Source organism: Haemorhous mexicanus, chromosome 2 (assembly GCF_027477595.1).
Source record: "Haemorhous mexicanus isolate bHaeMex1 chromosome 2, bHaeMex1.pri, whole genome shotgun sequence".
Classification (NCBI taxonomy): Eukaryota; Metazoa; Chordata; class Aves; order Passeriformes; family Fringillidae; genus Haemorhous; species Haemorhous mexicanus.
Genome location: NC_082342.1, coordinates 104215859 through 104236984, shown reverse-complemented (window position 1 = coordinate 104236984; position 21126 = coordinate 104215859). Strand labels below are relative to the sequence as shown.

The following is a 21126-nucleotide window of genomic DNA, read 5'->3' as shown; positions in this document are numbered from 1 at the left end:
AAGGCCACATGGTAACTCCTTGGTTACACAGCTGAACACAGGGGGTCTGGCCTAAAGCTTTATTGCATATTTTACATCAGTGCAATTCCCCAAAACCACATGTTTTTACATGTTAATAAAATTAATGCTGCTGAAAGGTAATTGTTAACCCTTCACAGAATAGAAAGATTTTTCTTCTTTTTTTTCAGTAGAATACTTTAGGTGTCTCTTTGCAACATCAGGTTACACATAAATTTCCCCATCTACAGATAAAGGCCTGGCTGGCATTGAGTTCACCAATACCTATTTTCTCATCTCATGCCTCCAACTCCTTTCTCTGAGGTCATGCAGCTCAGCCCAGAGGAGCTGACCAGCCTCAGCTGGGTCAGTCAGATGGGTGCAGAACTGTCCTCAACTCCTGCACAAAAACTCAGCAGGTTTCTCTGCTCTGCTGATACATTTTAATCTTGAAGTGCTAAACGCCTGTTGTGCATTTGTAAAAGATACAGGTCACTTACTTTAGTGAGATTTTTTTTTATTTTAATAAATACTTCTAGAGAATGATGAGTGAGAATCCTGTTGACTCTGGAACAAAAATATGTATAAAAACTTCAGCTATTAGATTTCCTTCTATTCATTGTTTGTGGGTAATGCGTGCTATATAGAAACATTAATTTTCTCAGTTCAGGACAGATGTCCCAGTCCCAGAGAGGATACCACTACAATTAATTTTATTTATTATATAAACATACATCCAATAATATATTTATGTAATATTACATTAAATGATGTAATATTTCAGTACATTCTGAAATAATTGTCTGATCCTACATTAATTTCTTTGCAGTAGCAGGACACACCATCTTACATTGTAAATCCAGCCTGCATACTGATAGACTGTCACAAGTCCTGTTTTCCTTCTAATAGCTAAAAACACTGGAGCAGAATTTCATTCTTGCTTTCATTTGCTAGCTGCTTTCTACCCACTTTAACGCTCTACTTTTTGTTTATTTTTTCCCTTTTAGTAATCACCTCTCAAATCAACTTAATCTAATGCTTGCAAAAAGTTATTTAATTAAGGAGTGAATCCATGCTGAACCTTCTGCAATGCACATAAGTATGTGAACTGCAGTTTTAGAAACAGTTTGTTTATTGTAAATGAAAGTTATGTTCCGTGAAAGAACTCCTCCTGAAGTTAAAAAAAATTCCAAGTATCCTGTCCCTTCAGGGAAAAAACTCAGCACTTGGAATAATTTTAATGGATTTACTAGCAAACATGCCACTCAGATACAGTGTAACAATTTTTTTCCTTTTACCCTTTATTTCTTTACATATTTACATTACTTAAAAACATGCAAGATCCATTCAAGCCATCTTTAAAAATACATCAACAGTTTTTTAAAACTGATATTGCAGTTTTTAGTGGCAGCACCCACACAATATCAGCACAGAATTCAAAATTACAGAGTTTCAACAGAGGTAAGTTGTCATACACGTTTCCAAGCCCCTTATTATAGAGGGACAGCGTTACAAACAAATCCATCTGCTGTGATACCACTGTTCTCCACATTCATTACAAATAACGTATGTCAACATTTGTTCATCTGGATTTGTGTTTCGCACCCAAGCTGGAAGAAAGTGAGTTCCTCTGGCAATCATAGTGACAGTGCAATCAAATTTTTCACAGCGTCTGCACTTTATTTTGTTTGTCTGTGTGCCATTAATCACCTGTGGAAGCTGATGTTCCTGAACAGATGATTTTGTGTACAGAGCCCTGAGCTGCTTCAGTTCATCACTGGCCATTTCCATCACTGTCATCTCAGCAAACGCCTTTGGGCTCAAAGTTCCCGAAAAAAGGTTATGCTTTAAGTGGCAACTTTTAGGGTTCTTAAGGTTAGAGATTTTACTTCTGATGCAATTTTTATACTTTTTATCATTTTTAGCATGAAGAGCAAAAATATGTTCTTCAATTTCTTTAGCTAACTCTAGCCATTTAACAGTTTCTTCTTCATCTTTGGTAGAACCAATCAAAGCTTTGAAAAGAAGATCCACACATTTACACCTCAGAGCTCTCATCAGGTCCTGCTGCAGGCTTGCTTCGCTAACAACAGATTTAGAATCTTCATGAACAGTGTGTTGCTCCTCAAAAGAAGAATGCTGATTAATACTGACTTCTGCATTGTTATGTACCACATTTTTTAAAGTTTGTGATGGGACCAAAGTGTTGGAGCTAGTACCATCTAATGCCTCCTGCTGACATGGTCCTTCAGACAGCAACTGCTCTCTAGGAACTACACTGAGATGCTCAATTTCTTCTTTCACATACACAGAAACTGACTTTTTAACTTGCATTGACTGAGCACAGTTATTCTTGTAAAGTGTTTTCCACCTTGACAATAACTGCTTTGCTTTCTTTTTCAACTCTCCTGAAGGGCAGCTCTTGAGTACTCTATATACAGCCTTGGTAACTTCTGTCCTCTGAAGATATTCTACAGTCATATCAACATCTGCAAGTTCTTTAAGATGATCCTCAATATCTTGTAAATTGTTCTCAGACAGCAGAGTTTCAATACAATGGGTTCTGTGTACAATATCTTTCAGATCAGACATTTTTAAACCTGGAAACAAACAAAAAGATCATCACCTTTCCTGCAGTTACCACATTAATTCATCTTCTGTATATTCACATAAGGTCTTCTTTTCATTTTATGCTATTTTACACTATTTTATTTGTATATATCACTGGGTTTCCTTTCATTTTCTAAAAACACCATTCTGGTTCCTACATGACCCTCAACTTTTCATTTGCTATACAAGAGATCATCTACAGCTATCAGAGAAGCAAGTCAGTGTCATGACTTTTACCTGAGGTCCCACTGCTGCCCTTCCCCTCACAGTGCTAGCAAATACTAGCACTGGCATCATATTACAGACGGATTATCAAGATGGGGCAGCTCAAAAACAATGACACCTGCAGTGTTTCAAAACACTGACATCTACAAATTTTGAATATTCTTAAAGGTTAAAGACAGATCCCTCTATATTTTCTTGCAGCTGCAGCATTATTAAAGCATGCTCCCATATATTCTCACACAAAAAGGAAATTCAAACAGGGTCTTCAGAATGCAGAATCTCATGGTTTCAGTAGTATTTCCTTTTGATTCCTTTTCATTAAGCCCTTTGATAAAAAAATGTTCAGTGCATTGTTATTGCAAATTCATACGCAAAAAATAATTTTATATTCCTAACATTATTATTTTTCTTGCTGAAAAGGAGAATTACATGTAGAACGCAGAAATTAACTGTGTGTTGTGTTGTGTCCTTCACTTCTGCAATTAATCTAAGTTTATGTACAAAATCAGTGTTTTGTATGAAACTGCATCCATCCTGATTCTACTCCAGAAAAACTCCTCTGCCTGACAGAGACAAGGCTAGGTACACATATCCCTATGGGAAGAATAACTAGGACCTCAGAGCTCCACAAAAGAAAAGGACAGAGAGGATAAGACTTCATTTTTTTTCTATAGGAACAGAACCAACCCATCCTCCATAGTAAATGTTCTGAGCATTCCCTTAAGCTGTATTTAAACACTCTTCTCTTACATTTTGAAGTCCTGCAAAACCTCAATAATTGGACTTCAGAAACCAATTTATTACTCAAGAAGTTTCAAACTCAGAGAAACAGGATGCAGTTTTCACATACTTAAGTTGAGCCCTCTGCATCATCATACTAAAAAGAATGTCAGTGCATTCACTACTCTGCTCTTCTACAGGAACACAGAGGCTGTGAACAGAAAAGAGCTTTGTCATGTAGGAGAGCCATCAAAAAGCAAGAACAGTTTCCTGTCTCCAGAATACCAAGAGGGAGAAACTTGAAATGACTGATGTCGTGGTAATACTGCAGTGTATTTTCTAGCCAAAGCTCACTGGGAACCCAAGTATAGCAAGCCTGAGTTCTTCCCTGCTCAGACTCCTGTTCTTTGAACTATGATGTTTCTGTTATAAATCAGACAGAACAGGAAGTTGGGAGAAGCCCCAAAACCTTTTGAAGAGAATGCAAGTGTGTCACAGAAATCAAGCCGAAATTCCAAATGGAAAATTATTCTACCGCTTGAGGGAGCTGTGGCATAGAAAACCCATGGAATCTTTTGAAACATGCATGAAAAACTCCAGCCTGTGGAGAACTATGAACTTCAGGAGACTTCACATTTTTAAGGTACATATTTGCCTCATTTTGGCAAACAAACCATGCAGAGTCCATAGATGCTGGGATACAGACAGGAGGGAAAAATTATATCCCTTATCCAGTTATTGTCTGTACACTGAGCTCTTTTATTTTTAAATTTGAAATTTGACCGCTTTTCTATCTGATTTAATGCAATTTGACAAAAGTTGCTGAGCAAATATTTATAAAATTAACTGAATCAAACTCAGTCAGCACTGTTCAGCTGTGTTCCTAATTCTAAGAGACAAGAAATCTGAGAAAGACTAGTTTTTTTCTTAAGCTACAAAATGAATCATGCATCTTTGTTAAGGTGGAGCTGTAAGAAAAAGAACAAATAAAAAACAGTGTCACAATTTTGTGCAGTAGAAAACAAACATCCTCAACCCTCTCACAACTGCACAGGGCATTTCAGTTTAGCAATGACAGAATCACAGAATGGTTCAGGCTGGAAGGGACCTTAAAGAATGCCTAGTTCCAGCCCTCCTGCAAAGGGCAGGGATGCTCAGAGAACCATCTAACCTGGCCTTGAATACACCCAAGGATGTGGCAGCCACAACTTCTCTGGGCAACCTGTTCTAGTGCCTCACCATCCTCTGCATAAAGAATTTTTTCCAAACATCTAATATAGATCTGCCCTCTTTAAATCCATTGACATTTGGTCTGGCATTATCTACCCATATAAAAAGTCCTTCTCTCTCCTTTTTATAATACCCTAAGGTACTGGAAGGCCACAGTAAGGCCTCCCCAAAGCCTCCTCTTCTCCAGGATGACCAAGTTCAGCTCTCTAAATCTGTCTTATTCACGGGAGAGGTGTTTCAGCTCTCTGAGCATCTTTGTGGTCCTCCTTTGGACCTGCTCTAACAAGTCCATGGTTTTCTGGTGCTGGACCCCTCAGCTGGATGCAGCACTCCCAGTGGGGTCTCATGAGGGCAAAGTAGAGGGGGAGAATCCCTTCCCTTGACCTGCTGGCTGGGCTGCTTTGGGTACAGCCTGGGTGCCATGGGCCTTCTGGGCTGCAAGCGCACACTGCTGGCTCATGTCCGGCTTTTCACCCACAGGAACCCCCAAGTCCTTCTCTGCAGGGCTGCTCTCAGTGACTTTCCCAGTCTGTGCTCATATCTGGGATTGCCCTGACTCAGGTGCAGCATCTTGTACTTGGGCTTGTAGAACCTCAGGAGGTGCTCGTGGGCCGACTCCTCAAGTTTGTCCAGGGCCCCCTGGATGGCATCCTGTCCTGCTGTGGTGTCATCTGCAAACTTCCTGAGGGTGCACTGATCCCACTGCCCATGTCACTGATGAAAATATTAAAGGGTGCCAGTCCCATGAGCATCCTGAGGGACACCAATCACCACCAGCCTCTACCTGGACGTAGAGCCACTGACCACAACTCCCTGGCTGCATCCATATAGCAGCTCCTTATCCATTGAATATGAATGAGTCCATATATCAAATCCATGTCTCTCCAATGTGGAGATAAGGATGTCATATGGGACTATAATAAAGGCCTTACAGACGTCTAATGATGACATTGGTCAGTCTTCCCTTGTCAACCCTGCTGTCACTCCATCATAGAATGCCACCAGATTGGTCAGGCACAATTTGCCTTTAGTAAAGCCATGCTGGCTACCTTGAATTACCCTCCTCTCTCTTCTGTGCCATAGCATGTCTTCCAGGAGGCACTTCCTAGGCACAGAGGTGAGCCTCACCGGTCTGTAGTTCCCTGGATCTATCTTTCTCTCCTTTTTAAAAATGGAGGTGACGTTTCCCTTTTTCCAGTCAGCAGGGACTTCACCTAACCGCCGTGACTTTCCAAATATGCACGAAAACATCAGTTTGAATTCCAAGCTACACTGAAGGTTACAAAGCTCATATTCACAATGAGACTCAGTAACGCTGTGCTGATGAGGCACTTCCTTGCCAAATCGTTACAAGCTGTCACTCTGACTGCACCGTATAATGAGTCACTTGTGTGTACAAGAATAAATGATGAGAATCAATAAAAATCTTGTAAGCCAGTTTGCTTCCAAAAAAAAAAAAAAAAAAAAAAAAAATCAGGCTACCTCAGGTTTAAAATATGGCCATCCTGTAATAATGCCAAGTTGAATCAGAACATTTTTATACAGTAAAATGACTAAGTAAGACAAACCAACAAACAAACAAAAAAAAACCCAACCCAGCCCACGACACTTGCTGTTAAGTGCAAATTCAGTCCCTGGGAAAAACACTGCCCTCTCCAAAAGCATTTGTGATAAATGCTTTGTCTTTGCTTTACACCTTATCTTGTACAAAGCCATAGTCCATTTTGTCTTAACCCTGAAAAACCGAGACAAACTCAGAATGCATCCAAACAAGTGTATATGAATGTCTGAAGGATGAACATCTGTCCTTTTCTCCCTCATCCCAACCGCCATTGTAGGTGAGCTTTTCTCCAAGAAATTCTATGTAATCGGAAAAAAAATCCAGACCACAGCCCAGACAAGGATCAGAAGTCAAGTACTCCTAACAGTGTGTCCTGGTTTCCTCTGGGTGGCTGGTATGGGGCTGTGTTTTGGATTTGCGCTGAACACAGGCTGATGATATGAAGATGTTTTTATTATTGCTGAGCAGGGCTTACACACAGCCAAGGCCTTTTCTGCCTTTCCTATTGCCATGCTGGCAAGGAAGCTGGGGGTGCATGGGAGACTGAGAGGAGGCACAGCCAGGACAGGAGACCCCAGCTGACCAAAGGGATATTCCAGACCATCTGACATCATGCTCAGCATATAAAGTGGGAGGAAGAAGAAGGAAGGGAGGGGACATTCGGAGTGATGGAGTTTGTCTTCCCAAGTCACTGTGACACATGGTAGGCTCTCCTGGAGTTGCCTGAACACCTGCCTGCCCAGGGGAAGTAATTAATGAATTCCTGGTTTTGCACTGCTTATGTGTGCAGCTTTTACTTTTCCTATTATACTGTGTTTATTTCAACCCATGAGTTTTCTGGTTTTTACCTTTCAGATTCTCTCCCCAGTCCTGCTGCTGGGACTATGAGTGAGAGGCTCTGTGGGGCCTGGGGTTAAACAATGACACAGGGGAATAAATGTTCTGCAAACATTGTGTTAAAAAAATGGTAATGCTATAGCAGAGATGGTGCATAGCATAGTCCTAGAAACACCAGCTTACTTTGAGCAACCTAAATCCCATATAAACAATTAAAATTACTGAATGCTATTTTAAATTCAAGAGCCTAAGCTGAAATCAGAGAAGTCTCTCAGCCAGCTACCAACCCTAAAAATATTTCTTCATCCTATCTACAGTGGGAGAGCAGGTATCAATGATGTCACTATTTACTGGAGCTTTTATTTCATCTCAGCAAAAATCAGAGCTCTTCCTGCTTCTCCACAGGACTGCCACCCACACCTAAAAAATTCAGAACTAGACAGAAGTTTATCTTCAAAGAATAGCCACATGAATAAAGCTAAGTGAATACAATGAGAACTGAGGCAATACAACAGTAAAATTTCCAGCTGTCCATGACCACTGACAGCTCACTGACCAAGAGTCACCTCTCACTCACAGATCCAGAAGCACTGGAGTACACTGTATTAATATGGAGAAGTAGCTTTGTTCTCCATCTTTTACATAGTGACTCCTTGAACTACAGCACTCTTAACTAATCTGGAGCTATACTGTCTCAACCCTGTGTTTCTCCCAGTGAAATCATTCTCCCAAAGCTTTCCTCCCAAATTAGCAAGTTTGAAGAGGAGAGATGGTAGAGTGTATCACATTCATGTGAAGATGCACAGAGTATCATCTTTTACAAGGCCAAATTTTAATTCTTATTTGGAGTTGCTTCTTCTAGACCCCTGAATTTTTAATTAAAATTGAATTCTTATATTCTTAAAAAAAAAATAAACAATCAATAGAGCACATAATGAAATTCTCAAGCCTCAGGGATCAATCCCAATGCAGAGCTGTCAGCACATTTTTTCTAATAAGATCAAACATGCATGGATTTAATGAGACTGCTAAAGAAAAGCTGTTGTCCTTACCAGACTGCTTAGCCACTGGCTTCATTTGACACCAGTATGTAAGCCAGAGCTCATGAAAAGGTTCAATATATTACAGCTACACCAGAAAAATTAAACCCTGACTTGTTCCATGGCAAAAACAAGATGAGAAAATACTTTACAAATTGAACAGCTACAGCTGTTTTGAGTTCTAGAATGCTCTGCTGATGTTAGAGAGGATGCACATCCCAGCAAACATTACCTTGCTAATAGCTCCTTTTAATAACTTCATTTACAGTTAAACTGATTCACCTTGCAAGATATTTTACCTTTCCCATATGCTGTCTTCCTTAGCCATGTGAATTTTTCTACTGAATGAAGTAGTTAACTACTTGAAACACTGAAAATGTTACAAGTAATGCATTATTCCACTGATAGGAAATCTTTATTTTTACTGATATTGTTGACCTTGTTAATAAAATTTTATGGAGTTAAAAAAAATTACAAAATTTACTTTAAACAAGTTACAGGTCACAAGTGTCAAGTGGAGATATTAGCTAACCTCTTCCACAACTGGACAGATATACAGACTCACAATACATTCAAATACATTATCATTCAGGGGGCAATAATAAAATGTATATATAGTTCTGAGAGATTTGTCATCAACAGTTTTATTGGCAATTATGTATAAATAAAGTGGGTGTCTACTTGCTTTAAAATTTCTACCATTTCACATAAAGAAACACTTCTAGGGTTTTTCTAAGGTACAACCAGATTTTTTTTCAATATTAACTAACTTTATTCTAAAATCCATTTCCTAGTTTGGGCACAAGGTCACAGAAATGTTCCATGGAGCTCCCTGGTTTTTCAAATTTTCATGACAAAGCCTTGTCAAAGCTGGCAGAGGAATCCCTTTTCTCTCAGTCACTTTCCACTACTTGTCAGTATGAGGTACTAGCTGGGGCTTCAAGCAGGTCAAAAGTCAGGCTTTTGACACACAGGGCACATTTTCTAAACATGAACTCCCATTTTGGCCTCAAGTGACAATACACAGGAAAAGAAGTGTGTTTAATGGAACTTGAGCAGATGACTGAGACATGACTTCATGCTGCTACAGTAAAGTTTATCATGAGATTCAGGTGTTTGGGGCAGCTGCACACAGTTTTCAACAAACCATACAGTAACTTTAGTGATTATATATTAACAGAGTCTCCTGCAAGCTAAAGAGTACAGCTTATTATCTGCATAAAAATCAAAGCTTGTTAGAAACATATCTGGCATTTTCCCAACACATCTCTATCATGAAGAGCAAAACTTAAGCTGAGCCAAGCAGAAAATGCTAATATCAATCCTTTAACACCACCTGCCTCAGTACTGAACCAAAACTCACTGTGCAAAAAAGAGTTCTTTGCACTTTGTGAAACTACTGCTTCATTTCCTAACATTCATGTTTTTTCAACAGTAACAGATTTTAGAACAAAAAAGAATTGTTGTTACATCTGACAGACAACATCAACAATGTTGCACTATTTTCCCACAGCAAGAGGGTACTATAAATATTCTCCCTCACTCAAGAAACATACCTGGCAATAGAAATATGATATAAGTGGATTTGTGTAATCGTTTATTAAATAACTACTTTTATGCAATATAGTTTCATCTTCTAACTGTTCATCTGGATGGATACAAATGTTCATATCCATATTTCCAATCACTTCAGACAGTAAACTAGACAAAAAATTCCAGGAAAGCTGTGGCATCTCCAAGTAGAAGCCAGTTTCTTCAACATACTTTAACAGTATTGCCTTATACAGGTAACAGTTTCAGTTCATTGTATGTTTTGGTGCTCTTTCAACACCACTGGGATTGTATCACTCAGCTGCTCTGCTCCCTCTACTCAATGTCTGCGCATAAGAAGCATTTGCAACATTGTCCCCCAAAGACTGGGAAACCATAATTCAAAATTCCTAATACATTGAGATTGGCTTATACACTATGATGCTCTTAGAAGGAAAAAAATGGGAACTGTTCTGCATTTCTTTTGAAGTTGTAAGCCTCTAGTCTTCCCATCTTTCCACTGCAGACAAAATGATTGGGAGTTTACACCTTTTTTAAAAAGGAAAGGTTAGAGTCTGCACAACATGCCTCCAGCAGCCAGTACTTGAAAAAAAATCCAGACTTTTACATGCTCTATTATAACTACAAAAGACCGAATATCCTTTCCCTGTTTCCCTATAAAGACATTACCTTTCACGTTCATCATGGCTTTACAGCTTTCCTCCACTATTCTGTAACTTCATCTTAAATTCCTTGTTCATTTACCCAAGAGGAATTAGCACTTTTAAAACCTACAGAAAAGATGAACATGTTGTGAGCTGTAGGTTTAACATTGGCTTTTAAGTGAAAGATCACATCAAACTTTCTTCCATCTATTTTTTAGTCTCCATAAATATTATTTATATCCTTTTGCAGAAGTACCTATTTGAAACCTGGACAACCTCAATCCAAACAAAGCTTTCCTGAGGTGGATTACACTTCCTTCTTTCACTGAGCTCTGCACTGGGGCACAGAAGTCCAACAAAACAGACTGTCTTGAAGACCGAAGCCTAAATCAGTAAGTAAAAATGTACTTAAGATATATCCATCCAAAGCACATTTGTTAACTTAATACTTCAGAATGAAAATATGAACCATTTTGGAGAGAAATAAGCAATGCTTTCTCTTAAACACATTTCCTTGACAAAATAGCTTTAAAGATTATTCTTAATCATATACAGCTAGTAAGGAATTAAATTCTAGCATACTATAAGCAGAGGCAAATATGTAGTTTGCAATGTCTTTTTATGGAAAATCGTGCTGACAAATTCATATAAAAATGGAACATGTAAGTAATAAAGACATGCTTTATGAACTTCTGCAAGCTTTTCATTATTTGTCAGATGAGCACCATCTTTTCATTACTTTAATATTAATTTTTTTAGTTAAGTCTTGGCTCTACACTATCTCTATTTGTCATTCCATTGCTGGGGCCATACTTAGATTAAATATCACTTTGTTGTTGTTTTACAGGTTTTCCACTGAAAAATTATAAAACTTTTTTCCTTTAAAAATAAATTCTTTGTATGCAGGAGAGTACATATGATCCTGAAAAGGCCATCCCTCCTGAGTGGATAAAGAGTATGATTTAAACAAATGGTATTTGTAAAACATTATGAGTGTCTACTGACATTCCTTATGCTAAAATATGAACACTTAAAAGTGAAAGTACATAATTCCTTAATACTTTAGAGTCTTGATCAAAGACCCATGACGTACTGGTTCAAGCAAAGGGTGAAACACACTTGAAATGAAATTGATTTATATATATATAACTATTAAAATAATACTACATTTAAAAACATGAACTCTAACTCCTTTCTATATTTATGCCAGCGTATGTCGTATTTCAAGACATCAATGCTGCATGGAGACCAATATAAAAAAATACATAAAGAATTCCCATAATAGCACCATTACAGATATCCATCCTGCAGCTTCCAATTCAAGGTCAGCCTCTTCTGTGAGTGCAGTAACAGCCACTTTCGATATGAATCAGAAGGGAGGTTACAGCAGCTGGGAGCAGCAGCCCAGCCCTGCGCATTTGGAAGCAGCTCACATTCCCTTGGCGCTGAAGCCAGCCACAGGAGACAGTTTGTGTGGCCGAGGTCAGGCTCATGCCACCAGCGGCTGAGCATCACCACTGGAACCTCCATCTCGGTCAGCGCAAACGAAACCCGGGGAGATCAGCCTGCAGATCTGCCCATGCTCACTTCCCAGAAAACGGGTGGGCCGTGCACGCTCTGTGATCCAGAATGCCAGGGGCACGCTGACTCTGTGGGGTTTCCTCCACATTCTTCATTAAAACTTCACAAAATCATGGAGTTCATTAGGTTGGAAAAGATCTGAGAACATCGAGTCCAAGCTATGAACATCACCTGTCAATCAGACCCTGGCACTGAGTGCCACGTCCTCAAACACCTCCAGGAACGCTGACTCCACCGCCTCCCTGGGCAGTCCATTCCAGTATCTAATCACCCTGGTGAAAAAATTCTTCCTAATGTCCAGCCTAAACCTCCCCTGGCTTCTCACACCCGTTCCTGCTACACATCCCCGAACCCGTCTAACTTAATTCTGACCCACGGCTGTCCTGCTCAGAGGCAAAATGCTGCCCGCACAGCCGGGGCAGGAGGAAATGCAAGCACAGCCCTACCTACCAACTCCCCGCTTCTCAGAGCGCTGTTCCCGCTGTTCCCCGTTCCCCCGGGTCCCGAGGGCCAGCCGGGGCTTGCACCGCGCTGAAGGGCAAACCAGGGCTGCGGAGCAACTGGGCGGTTCGGCTTTCCCCTGACCTCACCGCCAAGGCAAAGACGGCGGCTCCCCGGGCACTACTGAGGCGGGGAAGCCGCTCTCCTGCTGCCCCTGGCGGCTGCTCCCGCACCCCCCGTGCCCCGGCCGCCGAGCCGGCGCCCTCACCTCCGCAGCGGGGCCCGACATGGCGCCGCCCGCCCGCTTCCTGCTCCGCCGCCATCTCTGCGCGGCCGCGGCCCAGGCGGCTGCGCGCTGCTCCCGCTGCTGCCGGGGCCCTGGCGGACAGCGGGCGTGGGCAGCTCTGCTGCGGGCGCAGCGGAGAAACCATGGTGAACCAGGAAAGAGAAACCACGTCCCGTTGTACCGGGAATACCAGTACCACGTACCGTTGTACCAGTGCGGCCAGCAGGACTAGGGAAGCGATTCTTCCCCTGTACTCGGCACCGCTGAGGCCGCCTCGACTACTGTGCCCACTTCTGGGCGCCTCACTCCAGGGAGGGCACTGAGGTGCTGGAGCGTGTCCAGTGAAAAGTTGGGAGCATATGTCCGATGAGGAGCGGCCGAGGGAGCGGGAATTGTTTAGCCGAGAGAAAAGGAGGCTTGGGGGTGACCTTACCACTGTCTGCAACCACCTGACAGGAGATTGTAGCCAGCTGTGGATCGGCCTCTTCTCCCACACAACTAGTGACAGGATGAGAGAATATCACCTCAAGCTGTGCCAGGAGAGGTTTGGTTGTACATTAGGAAGAATTTCTTCACAGAGTGATTGGACTGGAATGGACTGTCCAGGCAGGTGGTAGTCACCATTCCTGGAAGTGTTAAGGAAAATCTGGATGTGACGCTCAGTGCCATGGTCTGGCTGACAGGGTGGCGTTGGGTCAGGGGTTGGACTTGCTGATCTCGGAGGTCTTTTCCAAGCAAACTGATCCTGTGATTCTGCTGTGGGATATGTATTCCCTGAGGGCTCCTGTGCTGTCCCCGGGGCTGCCGCAGGGTGAAAACACTCCCGGGAGGGCAGCAGCCGTGGAAATAACTTGCTGTCCTATGCAGCCTCAGGTGTGAGGGCTCAGTTTCTACGGAGGCTGATGGCTATTTCGGGCATGGATCTGGCTGTGGGGCGAAAGGGACACCATGATGCTGCCCTGTGGCCCTTGTGCAGGGCATGGCCTTCCTTTGGTATCTCTCTCTGTGGCTGGGGGAGCCCTACCATGCTCCTCTCAGCCCTAAGATGAATGAAAAATAAGTGACATTCATGTGATTTTAACTTCAGTTGTGATATGGTCCTTGTCGAGCAAACATGGCTTGAAAAGGCAGTGTGACACACAAGGTAAATGAGTATCAGACCTAAGGCTCACACAGAACAACAACAACAAGTTGTTGAACTTCCTAGTTTTACTTCCTAGTGTTACTTTTGGTATAACCAACTAATCTTTTGGATACTAAATGGAACTATTGTATACACAGAGTTAAAGAAAATAAATACAAAATTTCACAAGGTTACAGCTTTTTGATATGATAAAGTCTGCTGGACATGTCTGATTATGCAGTAAATGTCTAAAAGTAAATGTAGTTTAGTCAAAGTAAAGGTATTTGTCGTTGCCTTTGTTGTAGTTCTTTCCTCTCTCACGTGTATTTCCTCTTTCATGTATTTCTCATAGGTGTTCAAAATGATTTTTTAAGAGATTACTACTTCCAGAATTTTTGCTCTACAGCAAATCTGTAGATGATTCTGGGGTTTATACTCTGATACAGTAAAATGCTGGTATGATTTTTTTGGACACGTTTTTGGTTTTATTCACTAATGAGGTCTGTGTTGCCCTCTCCTGTCAGTAATCTGATCTTACCTACCTGAAGGCACCAAATATGCTTTGGCAAGAATATAATGTACTACAGACCTCTTTTTCCTTATTTTGACATAATGAACATCACCATTACTAACCACACTGGGGAAAAAAGCATTGCATTGTTGTATAGGATGTAAAAAAAACTAGATAAACAATTTATTAAATTATTGTAGTGAACCAGTTTATCAGTGCTCTTCACTGAATGATCTCAAACCTTTCCTTGCTAGTGCTGAAGTGGTTGCATTATACGCTGATTGCTAATGCTGTTCAATTCTGCACTCACAGTGTGTTTGTGCCAGACTCATGAATTCATGACTGATTGAACATGTGATACAATGAGTAGCTGAATGCCACAGGTGAAATTACACTTCCTTTTTGCCTTCTCTTTGTGTCTTGCACAGAAAAAAATGTGTGGGACAAAACCTATGCCAAAGACTTTATGAAACAAGACATCAAGAATTTGAAGCATGAGTGTCCAGAAATGGCACAGTAACATACTAGCAGAACAGGATCAGAACCTTCCAGGTTCAAATGTGGCATGTCATCCAGTGGCCTGTGTTACATATTTTGAAGTATTTCTGCAGCCTACATATGTCAGGAATTCAGCAGCAGCTCTCATTGCAATATCCAGGAGTTTGCAATTTCATTTCAGTTTGGGGCTCCAAGGCTTTAAATGCCAGTTTTGTTTAGTCTTTCTGTACCTGTGTGATTATGAGAACAGTACATACCAGATTCCTTATGTCCTCAGCTGAAAGTGCCTTGCCTACTACAGAGGCATAGAGCTCCCTTGGCAGGAAGGGAAAGCAAGCGTGGCTTTTTCCTTGTGATTAGCCCTTCTTTGAGATGGGATCAGAATTGAGGATGCCCCTCCTGGAGACTGGTTTCTCACTCAAAGGACTGTTTGGCCATCTCCATTAAATTGTCTTTGATCTAATGAATAAGGGATCATTATTCTAGTTTCCCATTTATAGAACAGATGCAATAATGCTTTCTCAATTACCTCTGAAGTAAAGCAATTTTTAAAAAAAATTACTAAAATTATACAATCAGTAAATTTATACATATATGTACACATGTGTAATGATATCTGTGTATGTCTTTGTATGTTTTCCAGGATAATATCAGTGCTACTGTAACAGTGATAACTTCCTTGGAACTTCAGTATTGGCTGTGAAAGGTATCTGCATTTCTAGAAACATAGGCTTCTATTCAACAGATGGAGATATTCTGCCAGCTGGAAAGTATTGGGTATCCAGAGAACTATTTGGAAAAATGTTGGTCAGTCATAAGGTTTTTGTAGAGAATAGTATATGCTTCAACTAAGCCTCTGTAATTTGTTTTTTCTTTTTCTAAAACAATTGTTATTTTTAAAGAAAAAAACCCAACAAAACCAAATGCATGGATATAATATGTTCATAATTAAAAAAAAAAAAAATTTAAAATTGTGTCATTATGACATCTTAATGTCTTAATGACATTCATTTTGTGGTCCACCACTGTAATTCTTCCTGAAGAGCTTTCTTCAGTTCAAGGTTTCTTTGTTTAAAGATTATCCTGTCAATAAGTCTAAATTTGTATTGATTTTAGAGTTCCCAGAAAAAAAGCCAACATTTAGAAATACAATTCTGTTCTTGAAAAGGATCCCTACCAAATGAGGAAAAAAAACCCCAAAAAACCATAATATGAACCATGAAGCAAGGCATTATAATTAAATGAAATTAACCACACCAAAGTGTTTTGAACAGTCATCTCCATCTATCCTTAATGATATGCAGAAGGGAATCCTATAAAAATGTCATATTCATATACTCTGAAAATCCAAGAATTGGGTCATACTTTGGGACTCAGATTTCATTTCATGAGAGTGCTTTCAGTCACAGCATTTGAAGTTTGTTGATACACCCAAAGAGTGACTTCTTGGGTGTCTGTTCATTTCAAGAGTCACTTTCACATTTTAAGGCTCTGATCCTGTTCTGAGAGGGAGGTGGATGAGGCCCTGGATTTCCTTAGGCTGGTGTTGAACTAATGCTGCTTCTGTGTGATGAGATAAAGCCTCCAGCACTGAGCAATGGATGAGCTTGGCAGTAATGCTGCTCAGCTCTCCTGATATGGCAGCCCATGCTGTTTATTTCCATGGCTTGAGATGCCTGTGCATTTTCTGTAACACTGGAATGTGCTGAATTTAGGATTATGAGGATGATGCACATAAAGTTAACTGGGTACGTTGATGAGAGATATTTCCCATGTGTTTCCTGGCTCTTCCTCCTGGCAGGAGTTCCAGTACATGGTGGGAGTTTCATACCACCTGGAAGACCTGAAATTAAATTGCCAGGAGTATTATGAAGAAATTCTGCCAGAGTCGGTGGAGTGTTATGGAGCCATCTGAGTAACTTCCTTAGTTAAGCACTGAAGAATACTTCATTTGAGGGAAATTGAGATAAGCAGCTCTCTCTGTGTCTCCTTTTCTGCTATGCATAGGCAGTGAACCAGTCTGGTGTTGATGAGCCAAATATGAATTTGTTGTGGCAGCCCTGGGGTTGTTTATATACACACAGTGCTCTTGAAATAGTTACATCTTAAGAAACCAACAAGTAGATCAACTACAAGGTGATCCTGTGTTCCACCACTACACAACTTGGTGGACTGCAATGCCAGTACAGGATATATGAGAAAAATATATTAGATCTTTTTCAGTTCAAGTGAGTTTCCAGAAGAAAACGCAGTCACTCTCAGATAATTTTCCTTAGAGGTATTAGCTAATTTGGAGGCGCTGACAATATTGATGTAAAGTAGATTGATTGTTTTTTCTAATTCCATTACTTGTGGTGACCTGCAGTCAATTTTCATATCCCATTTGCTTGCACAGTCACTCAGTATCACATGATTCTTTGCAGCCACCTTTCAGTTTAACTCTCTTGAACCATAAAGGCAAATACTTTTATCTTGCTATTCACACCTTCACATGAATTTTCAATTGTGCACAAACTTGAGCCAGTCTACAAGTGCCCCCTTGCCTCTACAAAAGGTGACTATTTTAAAATGCTGACAATTTCAAAGAAGACAAATAAAATTAGGACTCCCATATATTTACATCCTGGGCAGGAAGGTCATGCTAATGATTAACTTGCTGTAAGTGAACATGTGGCTTTCTTGAGTATTTCTACAGTATCTGTTCTAAAAATCAGCTGATTTTTAAAATTAGCTGTTAGCATTACTTAATTTAGAAAAAAATTAATGCTTGAGGGGAAGATAGGTTTTTTGTGGGTGATTTTGGAATATATTGTGTCTGATTACTTTATGGTATATATTTCTAAAAGTTTTTATCATTATTTTTTACCATTTTATCATATTTGTGACTTCTTTTTTTTTAATGTTATTGTATAATTGTAAATTGAGTGATTTTTAAAGTGGGAAGACAAATCCTTGTGCAGTACACAAAAATACCATGATTTAAGATATCAAATATAGAAAGAAAATATAATACTGCAGTGAGTCAAAGCATGGAGATTACAATAACTGTAATAACCTGCAGTGAATCAAACACAGGGATTTAACATTAAACTGCTATCAACCTGAAATCAAAGCCAGACTCTGGCTGATTGCTTTATCCACCTAAGTCAGATTTACTGAGTGCTTCCCAGAGGTGTCCAGTTCAGCGAGCAGATTTTGGGCATCAAAGTTAAGCACTGTGCAGCAGCAGAAAGCATTAAAGCAGGGCAGTCAGCTCTGGACAAATATTTTCAAGTGCCTGAATGAGCTGCTAACTTTGCTACTGTCTTTCCAAAGAGCAAACAGCAGAAAAATAAACATCACCTCCTCTACACAACAAAAGAGTGGCACTTCTGCAGTTAACTGCCTCCAGGGAGTGGTTCTTAGAGCATTTTGACTCCCAAGCTCTTCATGGGAATCATTTGAGGGAGAGCTGGAGCTAGGGCCCTGTCAAAAGATACCCGAGGAGCTATTTAGCGCTCCTGCAAAGCATCCTAGGTGTTGGAGAAGCACCATCTTTTCATGGAAGCAAAAGGAAGCATATGAAAAAAAAGAATTAAATGCGGTTTTTAGGCATGTCTAGAGACATGCTGTTTCCTTTAACTCAGACCTTATTTCTATCAGAATTAAATACACTAATTGTTTATCATATATTGTATTATTTTACATAATGTTTAACTTTGAAATATTTCCCTTTCCTTTTAGATGAATTAATCAACCACTCTAAATGTGTGATTGAAGTTAGCTTTTATCTGAGGACCTCGAAGGATCACTTTTTAAATGATTTCTCAAATCTGTTGAAAGAGAAGTTTCTGCTCAGGAGTATATCTAAAATAGAAATTGGTACGAGGCAATACAGAAATATTGAGAAATTGAGAGGTTTTCAGGGTATCAGGCTACTAAAAAAAAAAAAAAACCAAACCACTCAATCACAGAAGGCTAAATATTCCACAGCTTAGTATTTCCCAAATAAAAAATTAATAATCAGTTTTCTCAACAGTTGTATAATATACCCTTCCTGAAAGATTGGGGAGAGTCCAAGACACTGAATGCCTAATTTTGTTGAAATGAAACTTTATATTCAGGTATTTGAGAGGTTAGTAACTGTTAAAATTAGAAATTCTTTTCTATTAAAAATCTTTCGCTGTGATGAGCTCCAGTGTAACAGTTGCACATATGACCAAGTAAATTAATCATGCTTCATTGCTATTTACCTTTTCGTTAATATATTGTCGTGAGTTACAATACCTCCAGTACATTCAGTTGTATGAATCTGTCATTAACAATATACCAATTATGAAATAAATATGAGCAGCAGTTATTGAAAACCTCTCTTAATTATCTTGATATTTTTGATCCTGAAAAATTGCATTTGGGAATAATTTTTTAATGTATAAAATAACATTTAATAGCTGGAAAATGTTTTAAGTTCCTTTCAACTGCAGGTTGAAAGATAACCATCTTTTGGGAACATGCCTCAGCATTTCCATGTATTCACCGTGGTCAAAATGAAATGCCTCTGTTAGTTCTTTTGGCAGCTGAAGAAAAGTGATTCAAACCTTTTGTTACAACATTCAAGATTAAGTGATCACATCTGTCGAGTAGCTTTTGAAGGATGCAGTATAGATTTGGGCAATTAGCTAGAAGCTCTCTTTTTTTCATTAACTTGCAGGCAGGGTAGTCTCTAAAGTGTGTTATCAGACTTGAGAGTTACAAATGATGTTATCAAAGTTCAAGCCACTTGATTACAGCATAACTTTAACTTGCTGAAATACTCCCAGTGCAGTTTCCTTGCTGTCTAAAATAATCAAGCAGATAATGGATTTCACAGCAATGGAAAACTGTCAGGAACATTTTGAGGCATTAATGACTATAGACATAATATGTCCTTTTACTGTTTTCATCTGAAGGAGAAACATGTAGGTTTTGCCCTTAGCAGTTCCATCTTCAGGATGAAAATTGCAAACAGTACCAGTTAATTTGCTGATGCACTGATGTGGTTTATATGACTGTCTGTACAGAATGGATTTATTTTGTTGCTTCTGCAGAAGCTATCTTTGAATTTATTCACAACAAAAAAAGGTTTCAGTTTTTCTATTCAGATCTTAATATGCTAGAATTATGCTATGATGCAAGCTATCTTGTGAATGATAATCCATTGCAAACAAAAGGGAAACCACTTCTGCATCTACTACAGAAAACCTTATGGCAGCTATTGCAGTTAGTTGGTACTGATCTGTGCAAATAATTTCTTACTCATTCCATGAAATATAAAATCTTTTTGACTTGACTTTGGGATGGAATTCTACTACTGAAGTATTGATCCCAGTGATAATTCATGGTGGGCTACGATTCAACCAACAACAAATAAATATTAGCTCCATATTCATTGTGCTTACTCTCTGTTGTTTGTGTGTTGAGCAAATACCCTTTAGATACTATGCCTTCCACAGGCAGCATTTATCTTTCTATGCCCAGTAAGTGCCCATGCAAGAAATGCCCAGATGCACTTTTTTAGGTGGACTCAGTTTGCTCCACAAATATACATCATTTGCACTTCAAACACTGCAGCACTCAAGACTGTAATGATTCTTAGGCTTCTTAGTCTTTAGAGGTGCTACATAAGTTATTACTGTTTGAAGCTAGCCACAGAATTTTACTTCAGTGAAACTGAACTTTCATTTTTTTGATCTTCAGTAAAAATAGTTCAACTTCAGTCAAAGAGGAATGAATCCAGTAAAATACTTGTTTCACTTTTCTGCCTCAGTGTGAGCAGGATAGTCAGGCATCCTAACATAATCACAGTCAGCATTCAATTTGATATTGAAGGAACTTTGCCCTCATTTTGAAGCTACCAGAGTCTTTGCTCTTAAAATAGAGTTTGCTTTACCCAAGTCCTTTTTCTGCAATTTCCACAGCAACTCCAAAGATACCAGGAAACAGATTCCCATGTCAAAGCTGAAGTCCCTGTACATTTCTCAGAGCATCTGTTTTGTAACACAAACCAGTTCTCACAAAAAAAGCTGCATTTCCTGGTTGCACAGTCATTGTAAACTTTCCAGATATTTCAGTTCTGCCTACCCTTTCATCACCTGTGTGCACAGCACAAAAATACTGTATTTCAACAAGAAATCTCTCAAGCATTCCTTGCTTCATGTGTGTAATTCAAGGTATTTGAACTGGTGTAGTGTTTTTGTTAAAAAGCTTAGGTTCATAAAGGCTGAATTCTTCAAAATTCTTCAGTGTTAGAGGA

General features: G+C 39.7%; 1 protein-coding gene and 1 long non-coding RNA gene across 6 annotated transcripts; one reads left to right on the top strand and one right to left on the bottom strand.

The window, feature by feature from the left end:
- Nucleotides 1-1229: 1229 nt before the first annotated feature.
- On the bottom strand, nucleotides 1230-13286 carry TCEANC (transcription elongation factor A N-terminal and central domain containing). Of its 5 annotated transcripts, none has more exons than XM_059839781.1 (2): nucleotides 12927-13286; nucleotides 1230-2597 (listed from the first exon to the last, which is right to left on the bottom strand). In XM_059839781.1, the coding sequence occupies exon 2, from the start codon at nucleotides 2587-2589 to the stop codon at nucleotides 1507-1509; it is 1083 nt and encodes a 360-aa protein (XP_059695764.1). In that variant the 5' UTR covers nucleotides 2590-2597; nucleotides 12927-13286; the 3' UTR covers nucleotides 1230-1506. The 5 variants fall into 5 exon arrangements, with proteins under 5 accessions (XP_059695764.1, XP_059695760.1, XP_059695763.1 ...); XM_059839777.1 differs by lacking the exon at nucleotides 12927-13286 and adding an exon at nucleotides 12706-12864; XM_059839780.1 differs by lacking the exon at nucleotides 12927-13286 and adding an exon at nucleotides 12443-12673.
- Nucleotides 10539-21016, top strand: LOC132323943 (uncharacterized). Its single transcript, XR_009485476.1, has 2 exons — nucleotides 10539-10807; nucleotides 15499-21016. It is a non-coding gene; the product is annotated as an uncharacterized LOC132323943 (long non-coding RNA).
- Nucleotides 21017-21126: the final 110 nt, after the last annotated feature.

Bases quoted from the DNA above. Each gene is read 5' to 3' on its own strand.
- TCEANC (XM_059839777.1), bottom strand. From the start codon at position 12,760: ATGGCGGCGGAGCAGGAAGCGGGCGGGCGGCGCCATGTCGGGCCCCGC. The intron at 2,598-12,705 runs GTGAGGGCGCCG...GTTTGTTTCCAG, and splicing joins TGTCGGGCCCCGCTGCGGAG to GTTTAAAAATGTCTGATCTG.